We start from the raw sequence: 14462 nt of genomic DNA, 5'->3' as shown, positions 1-14462 counted from the left end.
AATTTCATTGATTTCTATTTACTTATACTAAAGTTATTGTGCGAAAACCAGGAAAAATGCTTATTTGGGCCCCTTTTTGGCCCCTAATTCCTAAACTGTTGGGATCTCAACTCCCAAAATCAATCCCAACCTTCCTTTTGTGTTCATAAACCTTGTGTTTAAATTTCATTGATTTCTATTTACTTATACTAAAGTTATAGTGCGAAAACCAAGAATAACGCTTATTTGGGCCCTTTTTGGCCCCTAATTCCTAAACTGTTGGGACCAAAACTTCCAAAATCAATCCCAACCTTCCTTTTGTGGTCATAAACCTTGTGTTTAAATTTCATAGATTTCTATTTACTTAAACTAAAGTTATAGTGCAAAAACTAAAAGTCTTCGGACTACGACGACGACAACGCAGACGACGACGCCAACGTGATACCAATAAACAAATATATTTTCAATTTTTGCGGTCGTATAAAAAGTTCTATTAACTAGAGGCTCTTAAGAGCCTGCGTCGCTCAACTTGGTCTATGTGCTTATTAAACAAAGGACACAGATGGATTCATGACAAAATTGTGTTTTGGTGATGGTGATGTGTTTTAGATCTTACTTTACTGAACATGCTTGCTACTTACAATTTTTTTCTATCCATATTAAACTTGGCCCTTTCGTTACAGAGGGAAATATTTTGTAAAAATGAAAATTATTAAAGGGCAATAACTCCTTAAGGGGTCAACTGACCATTTTGGTCATTCTAACTTATTTGTAGATCTTACTTTGCTAAACATTACTGCTGTTTACAGTTTATCTATATCTATAATAGTATTCAAGATAATAACCAACAAGAATGTGTCCCAAGTACACAGATGCCCACTATGCACTGTTATATCTTTTTGTAGTTAAGTTTACATTAAAACCAGATGATGACTGGCCATGTTTAGTTAAATGTGGCCCAATTGTTACAGAGGAGAAGATTATAGTAAAAGATAACAAAAATTAATGATAAATTGGTAAAAAATGACTATAAAGGGCAATATGACAATTTTGGTCATGATGACTTATTTGTAGATCTTACTTTGCTGAACATTATTGCTGTTTACAGTTTATCACTATCTATAAAAATATTCAGGATAATAACCAAAAACGGCAAAATTTCCTTAAAATTACCAATTAAGGGACAGCAACCCAACAACAGGTTGTTCGATTCAACAGAAAATTTCAGGGTAGATAGATCTTGACTTGATAAACAAATTCACCTCTTTTCAGATTTGCTCTAAATGCTTTGGTTTCAGAGATATAAGCCAAAATCTACATTTTACCCCTATGTTCTATTTTTAGCCATAGCAGCCATCTTTGTTGGTTGGCCGGGTCATCGAACACATTTTTTCAACTAGATACTCCAATGATGATTGTGGCCAAGTTTGGTCAAAGTTGGCCCAGTAGTTTCAGAGGAGAAGATTTTTGTAAAAGTTTACGGATGAGAAAACTCACTTGGCCCTGTGGGCCAGGTGAGCTAAAAAGGCATTTCACTCAATAATTTATTCATTTTGTTATTATAAAATTACTCAAGGATAATTTACTATAAAATATAATGTCAAGGTTGATATAACTTCAAGGTGCAGTATAAAACATAGAAATGAAAGGGACATTCAAACTCAAGTAGAACCAAACTGATAAACAACACTAAAGAAAACTGAGAAACACAAACCTTGTTTGAATTGTTTTACATTTTTAATTTCAGTGCCTTTTAAAGCTGACAATGTTGTATGGTCTTTGCTCATTGCTGAAGGTGGTGACCAATAGTTGTTAATTTCTGTGTTATTTGGTCTCTTGTGGAGAGTTGTCTCATGGCAACCATACTACATCTCTTTTTTCTAAATATATCCTTCATGATCTGTACGTAAAACAGATATACCATAAAGGTCAATCAACTTGTGGTCAGGTAGTGTCAACCAAATCTTTGAGTGGATGATTCAACTTAACCACTTGGAACTCTTGGTTTTAAATAGCTTCCTTGTCAGCAACAACCCTCTATCAAGGAAATCAGGATAGGGAATGATGCTCATGAATATCTCTTTTGTTGTAAATCTTTATTCTTAATCGACCTTAATTGTCAATTTCAAGATGTAGTCAAGAAATGGGGAGGCAGACTTAACTGTATCTGTTGCATTCTTTTTTTTGAGTTTGATAAGATAGATGTGTTCAAGATAATACCTAAACTTTCAATTATCTAGGTTAAGTCAGCATCATAGCAATAAATGAAAAAGTCAGCAAGAAGAGAGACACAGCTGGTTCCCATTAGATTGCAGAGTTTGGTGAGGATCATGTCTTCCAAATGTAACAGATATGTTGTCATCAAGAAATCAAGCATCTTGGTAATGTCAGTTTCAGGGAATTTTAAGTTTGAATCAGAGTAAGTTTTACAAAGTACAATGTATCCCTCCCTTACACAGATACTCATATCTACCTTGGCCATTCTTTTTTATGAAACACTGCAGGACCAATTCTTAAAATTTGTATTTTAGTTTGAAATGGAGAAAACTTAATTGTGTAAAGAAAAGAAAGGTCAAATGCTTTAAAACTGTTACAAGATGAAAGATATTTGGATAATGTTTGTACTTTAACTGATCTTCGAATTTTTTAGTAATTACATAATTTTTATATAGTAAACAAGATGTCTCCTTACCAGTTGGGCACTCATCACAGAAAACTCTTATCTCATAATCATTACACTGGTGGTCATCCTGGGCATCGTTTCTACACAGCAGTCCTCCAACAGTACTTAAATCACACTGGACACCTGTCTCTCCAATCTTATCATGTGACATTTTAGTAGCCATATCTCGACATTCTATAGCACCCATGTTTTTCTTGTCACAGGAATGTACCAGCTGGTTCAAGTTGTAGATAGTTTCATATTCTCCTACTTTATCAGGTGTACCAGTGTTTACCCATGGTGTCCAGTACATACAGGACAGAGGATTGGGTGTCTCTGTACTCATTGTATCAGGTCCTTGTGTTGTTCTTATATTTGGCTTAGGTGAAGGTGATTGACACCCAAGAAGGTTAAATCTTAAGCCTATTAAATTATGCCATTCTAATGGATATACTCTACAAACAGAAAACATTGAAAAGGTTAACAAAAGTTTATGATCTGACTGTCTTCCCATGAACAAGAACTAGTAATGCTCATCTGTGTATATATGTATTCTCCCTGTTTCTGTTGTCTTTTAACCATTATTCTTAATGATTTATCTATGACAATTTAGGAGTATGTAATAAATACAAAGTGTGGAATCGAGAATATCAGTCTCTGTAATATATATAGGTCTGACTGCTCCAGAGTGGTGACCTTTTAAATGAGATTTCAAAAAAAGTTTAGATTTCCAAATCTCACTTAGGGCTGCAATCAAGGTGTTTAATGTTTTAGTGTTTTCAGTCGGTAAAGTTTATATTGTTCATGCGAGCAAATAAAAAATAAAAAGTGACAGATTCTGGCACTGAAGTTTGTAGAAAGTATCTGAAATATTTTATTTTTTTATTTTTTCTCTCTGAAATAGTTAATATTCATGAAGAAATAAGTTGTTGATACAGATTTCAATGGAAACTGAAAGTAGTGAAACTTTTGAAATTCACCTCATATTGCATTTTATTGGGTGATCTTTGTTGCAAACAGGTTCCAAATCTCATTTTACCCTCCATACTAAACAAATATATTTTGCTTTATGAATATATATGATTTTTTAAAACTAGAAGCTCTAAAGAGTCTGTACCTGGATTTACTGATGTTTTGGAAACCATGTAAAATAAGGTTAAAATCATAATAAATAGTATTAGATACGGTACCCCAAAAATGATTAAGATCAATTTTGGTTTAATTTGGCCCAGTAGTTTAATTAAAAGTAGGTAGTGATCTGGTCATCCCCGTGTTAGTCTTACAATAATTACTGAAGATCCCTCATCAATATTTAAGTTAGTGGTCGAGTTGTGACCATTTGGAATTGTTTTATAACAATATTCCCATACACTTCTATATAGTAAACCCCTATGTTCTATTTTTAGCCATGATAGCCATGTTGGTTGGATGGCATGTTATTAATTTTTCAATTAGGATAAATTAATATAAATTGTGGCTAACTTTAATCTATTTGGCCCAGTAGTTTAAGTGAAGAACACAAATATTTACAACTAGAGGCTCTAAAGAGCCTGTGTTGCTCACCTTGGTCTATGTGCATATTAAACAAAGGACACAGATGGATTCATGACACAATGTGTTTTGGTGATGGTGATGTGTTTGTAGATCTTACTTTTACTGAACATGCTTGCTACTTACAATTTTCTCTATCCATATAGACTTGGCCCTTTAGATACAGAGGAAAATATTTTGTAAAAGTTTGAAAATTGTTAAAAATTGACTATAAAGGGCAATAACTCCTTAAGGGGTCAACTGACCATTGTGGTCATGTTGACTTATTATTAGATCTTACTTTGCTGAACATTATTGATGTTTACAGTTTGTCTCTATATATAATAGAATTCAAGATAATAACCAAAAACCGAAAATTTCTTTAAAAATTACCAATTAGGGGGCAGCAACCCAACAAACAGTTGTCCAATTCATCTGAAAATTTCATAGCAGATAGATCCTGACTTGATAAACAAATTTACCAATGTCAGATTTGCTCTAAATGCTTTGGTTTCAGAGTTATAAGCCAAAATCTACATTTTACCCCTATGTTCTATTTTTTGCCATGGCGGCCATCTTGGTTGGTTGGCCGGGTCACCAAACACAGTTTTTAAATAAGATACCCCAATGATGATTGTGGCCAAGTTTGGTTAAATTTGGCCGAGTAGTTTCAGAGGAGAAGATTTTTGTAAAAGTTAATGACGACCCCAGACGAGGTCGCTGGATGCCAAGTGATGAGAAAAGCTCAATTGGCCCTTTGGGTCAGGTGAGCTAAAAGGTACCTTAAAAAAATTGCTTGCTTCTTTTGAAGGCTGATTGTGACCTTAAATGAACGGTGACACCATTTTTTTATTTTATTTTTCTATTAAGTATATAACATGTATAATAAAATTCATTTATAGAAAAAAATAGCAAACCCTATATTTAAATTTTTTTTTTTACACCTGTTAAACGTTTTGTTAGGTACCAATAAGCATGTTATGACTTGAAACACCATGTTTTACAGTATATTAGGAACTTGTGTCAAGTTTGCAGAAGCTGGTACTTAAAATACAACTTACCTAACAAATCTTGCAACAACTTTTGGAAACAAATGCTGGATTGGTGTAAACTGATCCTTGTTTCCAGTGAAAACCATTGGAGCTTTATCTACAGGTGATTTAGGCACAGGAATAAAGTTTTCTCCATCTGTACTGTAATACACTGCATACTTTGTAACCCAGTTAGGTTTTTCAGACTGACCTTGAGTAATTATACCTGTTATTTCATAAGGAGCCAACAGGTCGACTTGAATCCATTGTTTCTTGTTGCTCTCACTAAAAAAAAATTGTTGGTATCTTTTTAATATTTTGGACAAGAATATCATACATTAAAAAAAAAATATCATACATTACTTAAACCATTACTGAGATCCAAATAAGATGTGTATTTGTGTACTTAAAAAAAAAACCTATTCAATTATCCTTCTTAGCTTTAAAAAAAACCCAATTCATTCAATTATTTATTGAAACTATGCATTCCCAATCCTATTAGCAGCTGTCAAGTGCATTATTTACCCTAAATAAAGAATAACTTTTGTGTAGTTTATGAATCTGTTTTTTTAAATTTAAAGAAATCTTATTTTGTTTTAAAATAAAGGACCAATCAAAAATCACTGGTAACTACTCAAGTATTCCCACTCTCTTACATTAACTCCATAGTAAGCGAGGTGAAGTCAGGTCGAGAAGTTACAAATGGTGGCAGCACGGGGTACTCAATGTCTGAATCTATAAATTGTTAAATTTGTTCCTTGCTAAATAATTTTGTATCCTGATAAACAATCAGCACCAGTTCATTTAACACGGAATAGAAGAGGTAGATAAAACACCTTTTGTGCAAAAGACTCAAGTTTATTAAAATATCTCAAATCTGACATATATTCCGAATAATAGAGAAATGTCACAGATGTTATTGATTCACTCGTGGAGAAAGAGACAATTCTGTGTGCAATGACACTGGATATTGAAGAGGGGCCCTCATTAAACAACCATCCATCATCATAATCAGAATCATATATTTATAGTGACTCAGTTTTGCTTCTTACATAGAAAATATTTTGGTTTATGATACTAAATTTGGGTAAAATAAAACTGTCCATGAATCGATGCTAAAAAAATTTAACACATTTACAGAACTAAAATAGTAATGCACATGACAATGAATCAATTTTTACCCAAACAGAGTAAATGTCTCAATTTTAAAACCATGATAAACAAGAATGTGTCCAAAGTACACGGATGCCCCACTCGCACTATCATTTTCCATGTTCAATTGACAGTGAAAATGGGTAAAAAATATAATTAGGCATTAAAATTAAAAAGATCATATCATAGGGAACATTTGTACTAAGTTTAAAGTTGATTGGACTTCAACTTCATCAAAAACTACCTTGACCAAAAACTTTAACCTGAAACTCGCACTTTCATTTTCTATGTTCAATGGACCGTGAATTAGGGGTCAAAAGTTTAATTTGTCTTATATTAGAAAGATCATATCATAAGGAACATATGTACTAAGTTTCAAGTTGATTGGACTTCAGCTTCATCAAAAACTACCTTGACCAAAAACTTTAACCTGAGGCGGGACAGACGGACGAACGAACAGACGGACAGACAGACAGACGGACGAACGGACGGACGAACGGACGGACGAACGGACGCACAGACCAGAAAACATAATGCCCCTCTACTATCGTAGGTGGGGCATAAAAAAAACCCAATACATTCAGGAATAATGAAGTGAAAAACCCAATTCAATATGTGCCTGAGGGGTGAACTTTAACTGATGATACAAAGTAAAAAACTATTCCACTAAATACATAACAAGAGGCTGTCACAATGACAGCAAACCGGATTTATTAACATTTATTTGTGTCCTGGCAATATCACAAGAACCATTACTGATGAATGGTGAAAGTGAAAATTGTCAATATCAAATTTGACCTCCATTTTGTCATCAGTATCAACATATTAAAATTTGAAAAGCTTAGATTGAATGGTTCATGAGTAAATGCAATGAAGTGAATGGAAACGCCATTTTAGGATCTTTCAAGAACCATAACTCCTGAACGGTAAAAGTCAAAATCGTCATTATTGAACTTGACCTCTATTTTGTCATCAGTAACAACATATAAAAATTTCAAAAGCTTTGGTTGAATGGTTCATGAGAAAATGCACGGACACGACTGGAAACACCATTTTTCAATCTTTCAAGAACCATAACTCCTGAACGGTAAAAGTCAAAATCGTCATTATTGAACATGACCTCCATTTTGTCATCAGTAACAACATATTAAAATTTGGGAAACTTTGGTAGAAAAGTTCATGTGTAAATGCACGGACACGACTGGAAACTCCATTTTTCAATCTTTCAAGAACCATAACTCCTGAACGGTAAAAGTTAATTATTGAACTTAACCTTCATTTAGTTGTCAGTAACAACATATTAAATTTTATAAGCTTTGGTTGAACGGTTCATGAGTTAATGCATGGACAACATTTGATTGCTGCCCGCCCGCCCGGCCACTCGCCGTACATCCCCAAATCAATAACCGACATTTTTGTCACAAAAATCCGGTTAAAAATGAGGAGTAAAAACCCTAATTAGCAAATTCTTATCAGGAGCTCTGCCATTAGGACATTTTTATCTAATACATACATAAATTTGAATACAAAATAAATCTGCATGGAAATCTCTTTTTAAAACAACTATTACAACAATAAATAATAAAAATGTTACTGCACTGTACATAAATAATTTTTAAGTGAATTCTTGTGACAAAGACAAATTTATGTTTGATTGATGAAATCATTGTTGAATCATACTCAGAGAGTTACTGAAAGATACCAACAACTATTTCCTTATAATTTTTAGGAAATAAGAATAAATTATTTGATGCACACTGAAGAAATATTTCTCACATAAGATAAATTGAGCTACATGAGAACAATAAAAATAAACCAAGAGGCTCCGCAGGGCACAGCTTTATACGACCGCAGAAGTCGAACCCTGAGCAGTTGGGGCAAGTATGGACACAACATTTAAGCTTGATAAAGCTCTGAATTTGGATTGTGATTAAATAGTTGACACAACATAGGTTTCTGAAACAGAATGAATGTGGTCTAAGAACCTAAACTTAAAAACTTAAAAATTGGAAATTGGAAATTTACCTATTATGGTCCAATATCCAAAATCTAAATATATGGTTAGATTCTGCATATCATAGAACCCCAAGAATTCAATTTTTGATGAAATCAAATAATGTTCAATTTAAGACCCTTTAGACCTCAATATGGACCAATTTGAAAACAGGACAATACTGTGCAATTGAATATTTCTTGCTATTGCGCAAAACTGTGCAATTGAAATTTCTTGCTATTGCACAATATTGTGCAATTAGATAATTCTTGCTATTGCGCAATACTGTGCAATTGAAGATTTCTTGCTGTTGCACAATACTGTGCAATTGAAGATTTCTTGCTATTGTGCAATACTGTGCAATTGAAAATTTCTTGCTATTGCGCAATACTGTGCAATTAAAAATTTCTTGCTATTGCACAATACTTAATATAATAATTTTGGACCCCGATTTGGACCATCTTGAAAACTGGGCCCATAATCAAAAATCTAAGTACATGTTTAGATTTGGCTTATCAAAGAACCCCAATAATTCATTTTTTGATGAAATTAAACAAAGTTTAATTTTGGACCCTTTTGGTCCCTAATTCGTTAGGACCAAAACTCCCAAAATCAACCCAAACCTTCCTTTTGTGGTCATAAACCTTGTGTTAAAATTTCATAGATTTCTATTAACTTATACTAAAGTTATTGTGCAAAAACCAAGAAAAATGCTTATTTGGGACCTGTTTTTGGCCCCTTATTCCTAAACTGTTAGGACTAAGACTCCAAAAATCAATCCCAACCTTCCTTTTTTTGTCATAGACCTTATGTTAAAATTTCATAGATACTTGTTTACTTATACGAAAGTTATTGTGCGAAAACCAAGAAAAATGCTTATTTGGGCCCTTTTTGGCCCCTAATTCCTAAACTGTTGGGACCAAAGCAGGTCACTGATAAGGAAAAAAAAATATTTTGCCTTAAACCCCAAATTATGGCGGGAAAATGGTGAAAATGTACATTACTTGTGAGCTACAATTTGGTCCAGGAATGATTTTTCAAGTTTAAAAGATTTCTCTAAGAACATGTGTAGAAATTTCATCAATGTTTATTCATATTGCTATATGCATTGAGAGTTTTCTTTTTTTTTTAAATTTGAAAAAATCAATAAACTTAAACACATGTCAGATTGAGAATGAAAAGTAATATTGGATTGCAGACATTTTGTCTTACTAAAGAGGACAACAAAATAAAGATTTACATTTTAGTGGAAAAAATATATCAAAAGACAAACCTTGGCACCCAACCTCCAGTAAAGCTACCATCTTTCTCAGTGTAGATTCGTCCACGTTCCGCACCAGTGAAGTTTTTGAGTTTACTTGATGATGTAAGTTGAGAATCTGTTACTATAAACTTGTTAGACAATCCCATAGGAATCTCACACACTGACAAAAGAGTTTCAAATAAACAAACATTAACTGACATTATTTCAAAATTGTATAACATGTATAAGATGCATAACATATACAGAAATAAGAACCAATATGTAAAAACACTTCAGTGAATCAAGCATTGGGAAAAATCTTAATTGGCTCTAAAGCATTTAGTATCTAATTATCATCTCAGCAAATAAATAAATTGCAGAAATTATAAAAAGTTCATTAGAAATTTCTAATGAGATGCCAAAAATTAAATCCCTTAATAATATTTTGGTGTTTAAATATTGCTTCAAGAGGGGTACTGTGATGATGATGATATGGACATGTATGGTAGCTGAGGTTTATTTGTCATCAGGTAATGATTGAAGTTTTTAAACATATTGTGACTTTGGGTGACGGTAAAGGGGAGGAAATTCATTTTTCTAGACATTGTAAAACTGTTAGCATTTAGAAATTAATATTGATAATATAGCAATTTTAGGAATGAATGATGAAGTGGGAATGAAATGCAGAATAAAATTATATCTATATTAAAAGTATGATGAAATGAAGATTTTTAAAATCATTTTGCAGAATAAGATAATAATAAAGGATGAAATTGTGGCATGATTGTAAGTGGTTGTGATGTTATATAATTAGATTTGTGAATTTGTGGTCAAAATTGTTCTGACTGAAGTTGTATCAAAAGTTGATATAAATGCTGTGTGTTTTCAAGTAGATTATAATTAAATTGTGGTTTTAGTTATTTCCCTTTGAAAAGAATTGTCAATATGGAGGAAGTTTTAAAGCATAGGTGGGTAATGTTTAAATTATTATTGAAGTGGATTGATATATTTGAATGAAAATGCTGATAAACAAAATTCTCCTTACACGGTAAGATTAAACACATCAAAGAACCCCAATGTTTCAAGATTAATTAAACCCCATTGAAATGGACCAGATATAAGCCTTTCAAACAAAGTTTAATAAGCTGCTTTGCCAAGCTCAGCTGGATACAACCACACAGGTCCAACCCTGAACAGTTAGGGCAAACACGGACACAATGTTCAAGTTTGATACAGGTCTGAATTTGGTTGTAATTAAATATTTGACACATTATAGGTTTCTAACACAGAATAAATGTAGTCAAAGAACTTGAAACTTAGGTTACATGATTTTAATTTATATTCAATTGAAGATTTTTTGCTGTTGTGTAATATATACTGTACATGTGCTGTTGCACAATAATTAATAAATTTGTTTTCAGACTATGTACTAAGAATAAGCAAAATAAATTGTGACCCCCAATATTTCTTTGGAAAATTGACAATTTCTAAAATCTTGAGGAAAAAATCTGACCCCCCCATAAATGTTTGTTTACCCCCCTCCCAAAAAATTAATATTTGAAGATTTTCTTTTTTTTAATTTCTTAAATCTAGACTGGAAAAAGTTTATATAGAGATCCATACACTGAAACTTAAGTTATTGACATTGACTCCATGATAGCAGTATACGGTTGCAAATTTTTTTCGCAGTTGTATAAAAAATTGCTTGCTTTTACCCCTTTTTGGCTTCTCATTCATAAGCAAAATGACCATAACCTCTAAATGCAATCCAATTTTTTCTTTTGTGGTATGGAACCTTGTGGTACAATTTCATAGAAATTCACACACTTATACTTAAGTTATTGTCTGAAAACCAGATTTTTGGTGCCTATGGCCCCTTTAAGGCCAAAAATTCTTTTACGGTTAGAGCCAAAAGCAATCCAAACCTTCCCTTTGTAGTATGGAACATTGTGGTACAATTTCATAGTGAATCCTACACTTGTACAAAAGTTATCTTCTAGAAACAAAATGTCTTCTGAAAATGAAGAAAACTACATTGCCATTCCATCATATGGCCTCAAAAATAGCCGTCTTATAAAAAATAAAAACCCAACTTACCTTTGCACATACACTGAAGATCACAAAAGTAATAAATAGTGAGTCCAGGCACATGCCTCATATCTTTGAGCCTGTCTCATCCACCTTATTGATAATGGTTCTTTTTAAAACTAACCAAAACAAAATGAAAACTAAAGAATGTAATTACTTGTATCTATATGAGTTATACTGCTCAACTCATATACTGTATATGAAAATTCAGAAAGTATTGTGTGCATATATTATTGCGATTTTTGAAGAATGAACAAAAACAAAATCTGCATACAGACATATGCATCGAATGCAAGTTCTAATTATTGCAACACTGGCCTAGTCACATAATTCACATTAATCAAAACCTCGCAATAATTTCTGAATATACAGTAATTGTTAGAGGAAAAAAATCAAAAATGTTACCAGTGAAGTGAACTAAATTCATTTGGCCTGAATATAATATCTAAATATGCACATTTTATATTAAATCACTTACATGGTGCAGGTGTTGGTGTGAACTGTAATTGTCCAGAAGGTACGGCTGTGCTACCTGTACCAGTATTTTGTCCTAAAGTTGGTTTTCCTTGTTGGTCACTGCCTGGATGAGCTGTTGGAATTATTTGTAACCCAGTTCCTGGTTTTGGTGTAGGTATACCTTGTGGTGGAACCTTTGGTCTAGGTGTGTCAGGAGTACAGCCAATCACATTCCATCTGAGTGCAGGTGTGTCTGTGTAGGATTCTGTGGGATACAGTCGAATGAACTGAGCTGTAATGTTACGGTTGAAAAGATGTCTTACTGGGGTGACATTGTCCTTGTTACCATTGAATGTTTTAGCAGTTTTGTCCCCTGTTCTGTCACTGTATGGGATGAAATTGATGCCATCTATACTTGTGTAGATCTGGTATGTTTTGACCCAGTTCTGAGATTTTCCATCACCTTGTGTAACTACACCAGACAAAAGTTTAGGTTTGAGGAAGTCAATCTGTATCCAAGGTTTAGTATCTGTTTTGCTGTTAAAAAATAATCATTAGGCATTGTTTAATGAACTGGTATTTATGTTAATACAAAATTAAAAGATAAATTCAAAATGAAATAAATATTAGCACTGATGATCTTTTAAAAAACCAATACTGTAGCAATTGTCAAGATTAATCGTACCAAAGTATCTATAAGCTGTTTAAGATCATATCCATTTTCCATTTATTGACGTTAAAAAAATATTGTTTGAAATATAGTTCAAATTGTGCAAGAAACTTTATTTTAAAAATTTCTGTAACTCCCTAGAGTTATTAATGCTTTAACTTCAAATGAACAAACCAGAATGTTTGGACTCATCTTAAAAGAAATGAATAATCAGCACAACCTTTAACATGGCGATAATTCAAACAAATAAATTTTTTACCACTTCATCAATAAATAATAACATTACATTTGTGTTTCATTATAATATATTATTTGATTTGCTAAAAACATTCTGGAATAAACCTTCATTTCAAAATTTAAGATGACACAAGCTTCCATAGTAAAGTGCACAGGTAAATAAAGGAAAAACTAGATAGAAATCATGTTTTCATGATCCTAGCAAAAAATGCAATTGTAAGTATTCACTGTATTGAATGCTTCTTTGAGTAATTTTTTAATGGGTTGTCAAATCCTTGACCATGTGCACATTTATAGAATGTACTTCAGTCAATGCTTTTACAACCCGATAAATTTTCAAAGCATTCAATTTCTAAGTATTTAAAAGAATATTGATTAATTCTTCTAGAACAATTGTTAAAACCAAATTCTGCTAAAAAAAAAAAATTATGCAAAGTATTGAAAATAAATTGCTTTGCCTAGGGCAGCTGGATACAAAATGGCTAAAATTAATATAGTTTACCTTCAACAGCATTTAAGGTGGTACCCAACACCTTGACTAAAATTAATTTGGCTCGTTTAATTTTCATAAAATTTTGACAAAATATTTACTTTGACCCTCTGAAAAAAATATAAAAATTTCAAAAAAATTGAACCAATCACTTTCTCAGAAAAGAAATGGTTGGTTATATAGCAATTTGACAAACACTAATTTTGATCATTGAGAAGTTTAATATTTCCTTAACAATACCATGTGATTAAAATGTTTAGCTGATTTTACAGAGTTATATATCTCCCTGTAGTGTTAGGTACCACCTTAATAGTAACTTCTAAAGATAAATTGACAGCTAATCACCTCGGGACAATACAACATTTCTTTATAACAAAACCATTGAAAGGGAGGTTATAATTAATTACTCTTTTAAATAATAACAAAAAATACCCAAACAAATGATATTGATCACAAGTAAACAAATTTATTACTCTTTGATATACACTATCATTGTTTGTAATACTTATATAGCAAAAGTCCCAACATACAGAATCAAAGCTTTCTCAAAATCAATAAAGAGAAGTAATTCAAAAATATTGTTCTCTTCTATATACAGTAAAATATCATGAATCAATCGAATGCTATCCCTTATATAATGGTTGATTGTCCATTACCTATTTCATAAAGATCCAATGACCAATACTAAAGTAATTGTGCATTAACCAGGAAACCCTTGTTTTTCCCCCTTTTTAGCCCCTAATTCCTAAACGGTTTGGTCATAACCCCCCAAAGCCAATCCTAGCCATTCCTTTGTGGTATGGAAACTTGTGGTACAATTTCAGAGAGATCCAAAACCTGTTCCACCAGTTATTGTCTAGAAACTATAAAAATGCTTATTCAGGTCCCATTTTGGCCCCTTATTCCGAAACTGTTGGGACCATAACCCCCA

The 14462-nt window shown here is 32.4% G+C and overlaps 1 protein-coding gene across 1 annotated transcript in view; it reads right to left on the bottom strand.

Moving 5' to 3' along the window:
- LOC139510304 (uncharacterized) overlaps nt 1–14462 on the bottom strand; it is a 34361-nt gene that overhangs the window by 7288 nt on the left and 12611 nt on the right. The window contains exons 6-9 of the mRNA XM_071296809.1: nt 12157–12671; nt 9621–9771; nt 5233–5487; nt 2672–3096 (exon numbers count right to left, since the gene is read on the bottom strand). Coding sequence (XP_071152910.1) covers nt 2672–3096; nt 5233–5487; nt 9621–9771; nt 12157–12671 — 1346 coding nt within the window. The remainder of the gene's footprint in view (nt 1–2671; nt 3097–5232; nt 5488–9620; nt 9772–12156; nt 12672–14462) is intronic.

The sequence above is a fragment of the Mytilus edulis genome, chromosome 2, assembly GCF_963676685.1.
Source record: "Mytilus edulis chromosome 2, xbMytEdul2.2, whole genome shotgun sequence".
Classification (NCBI taxonomy): Eukaryota; Metazoa; Mollusca; class Bivalvia; order Mytilida; family Mytilidae; genus Mytilus; species Mytilus edulis.
Note: the sequence above shows the minus strand (reverse complement) of the source record. Positions and strands in the feature narration are given on the sequence as shown.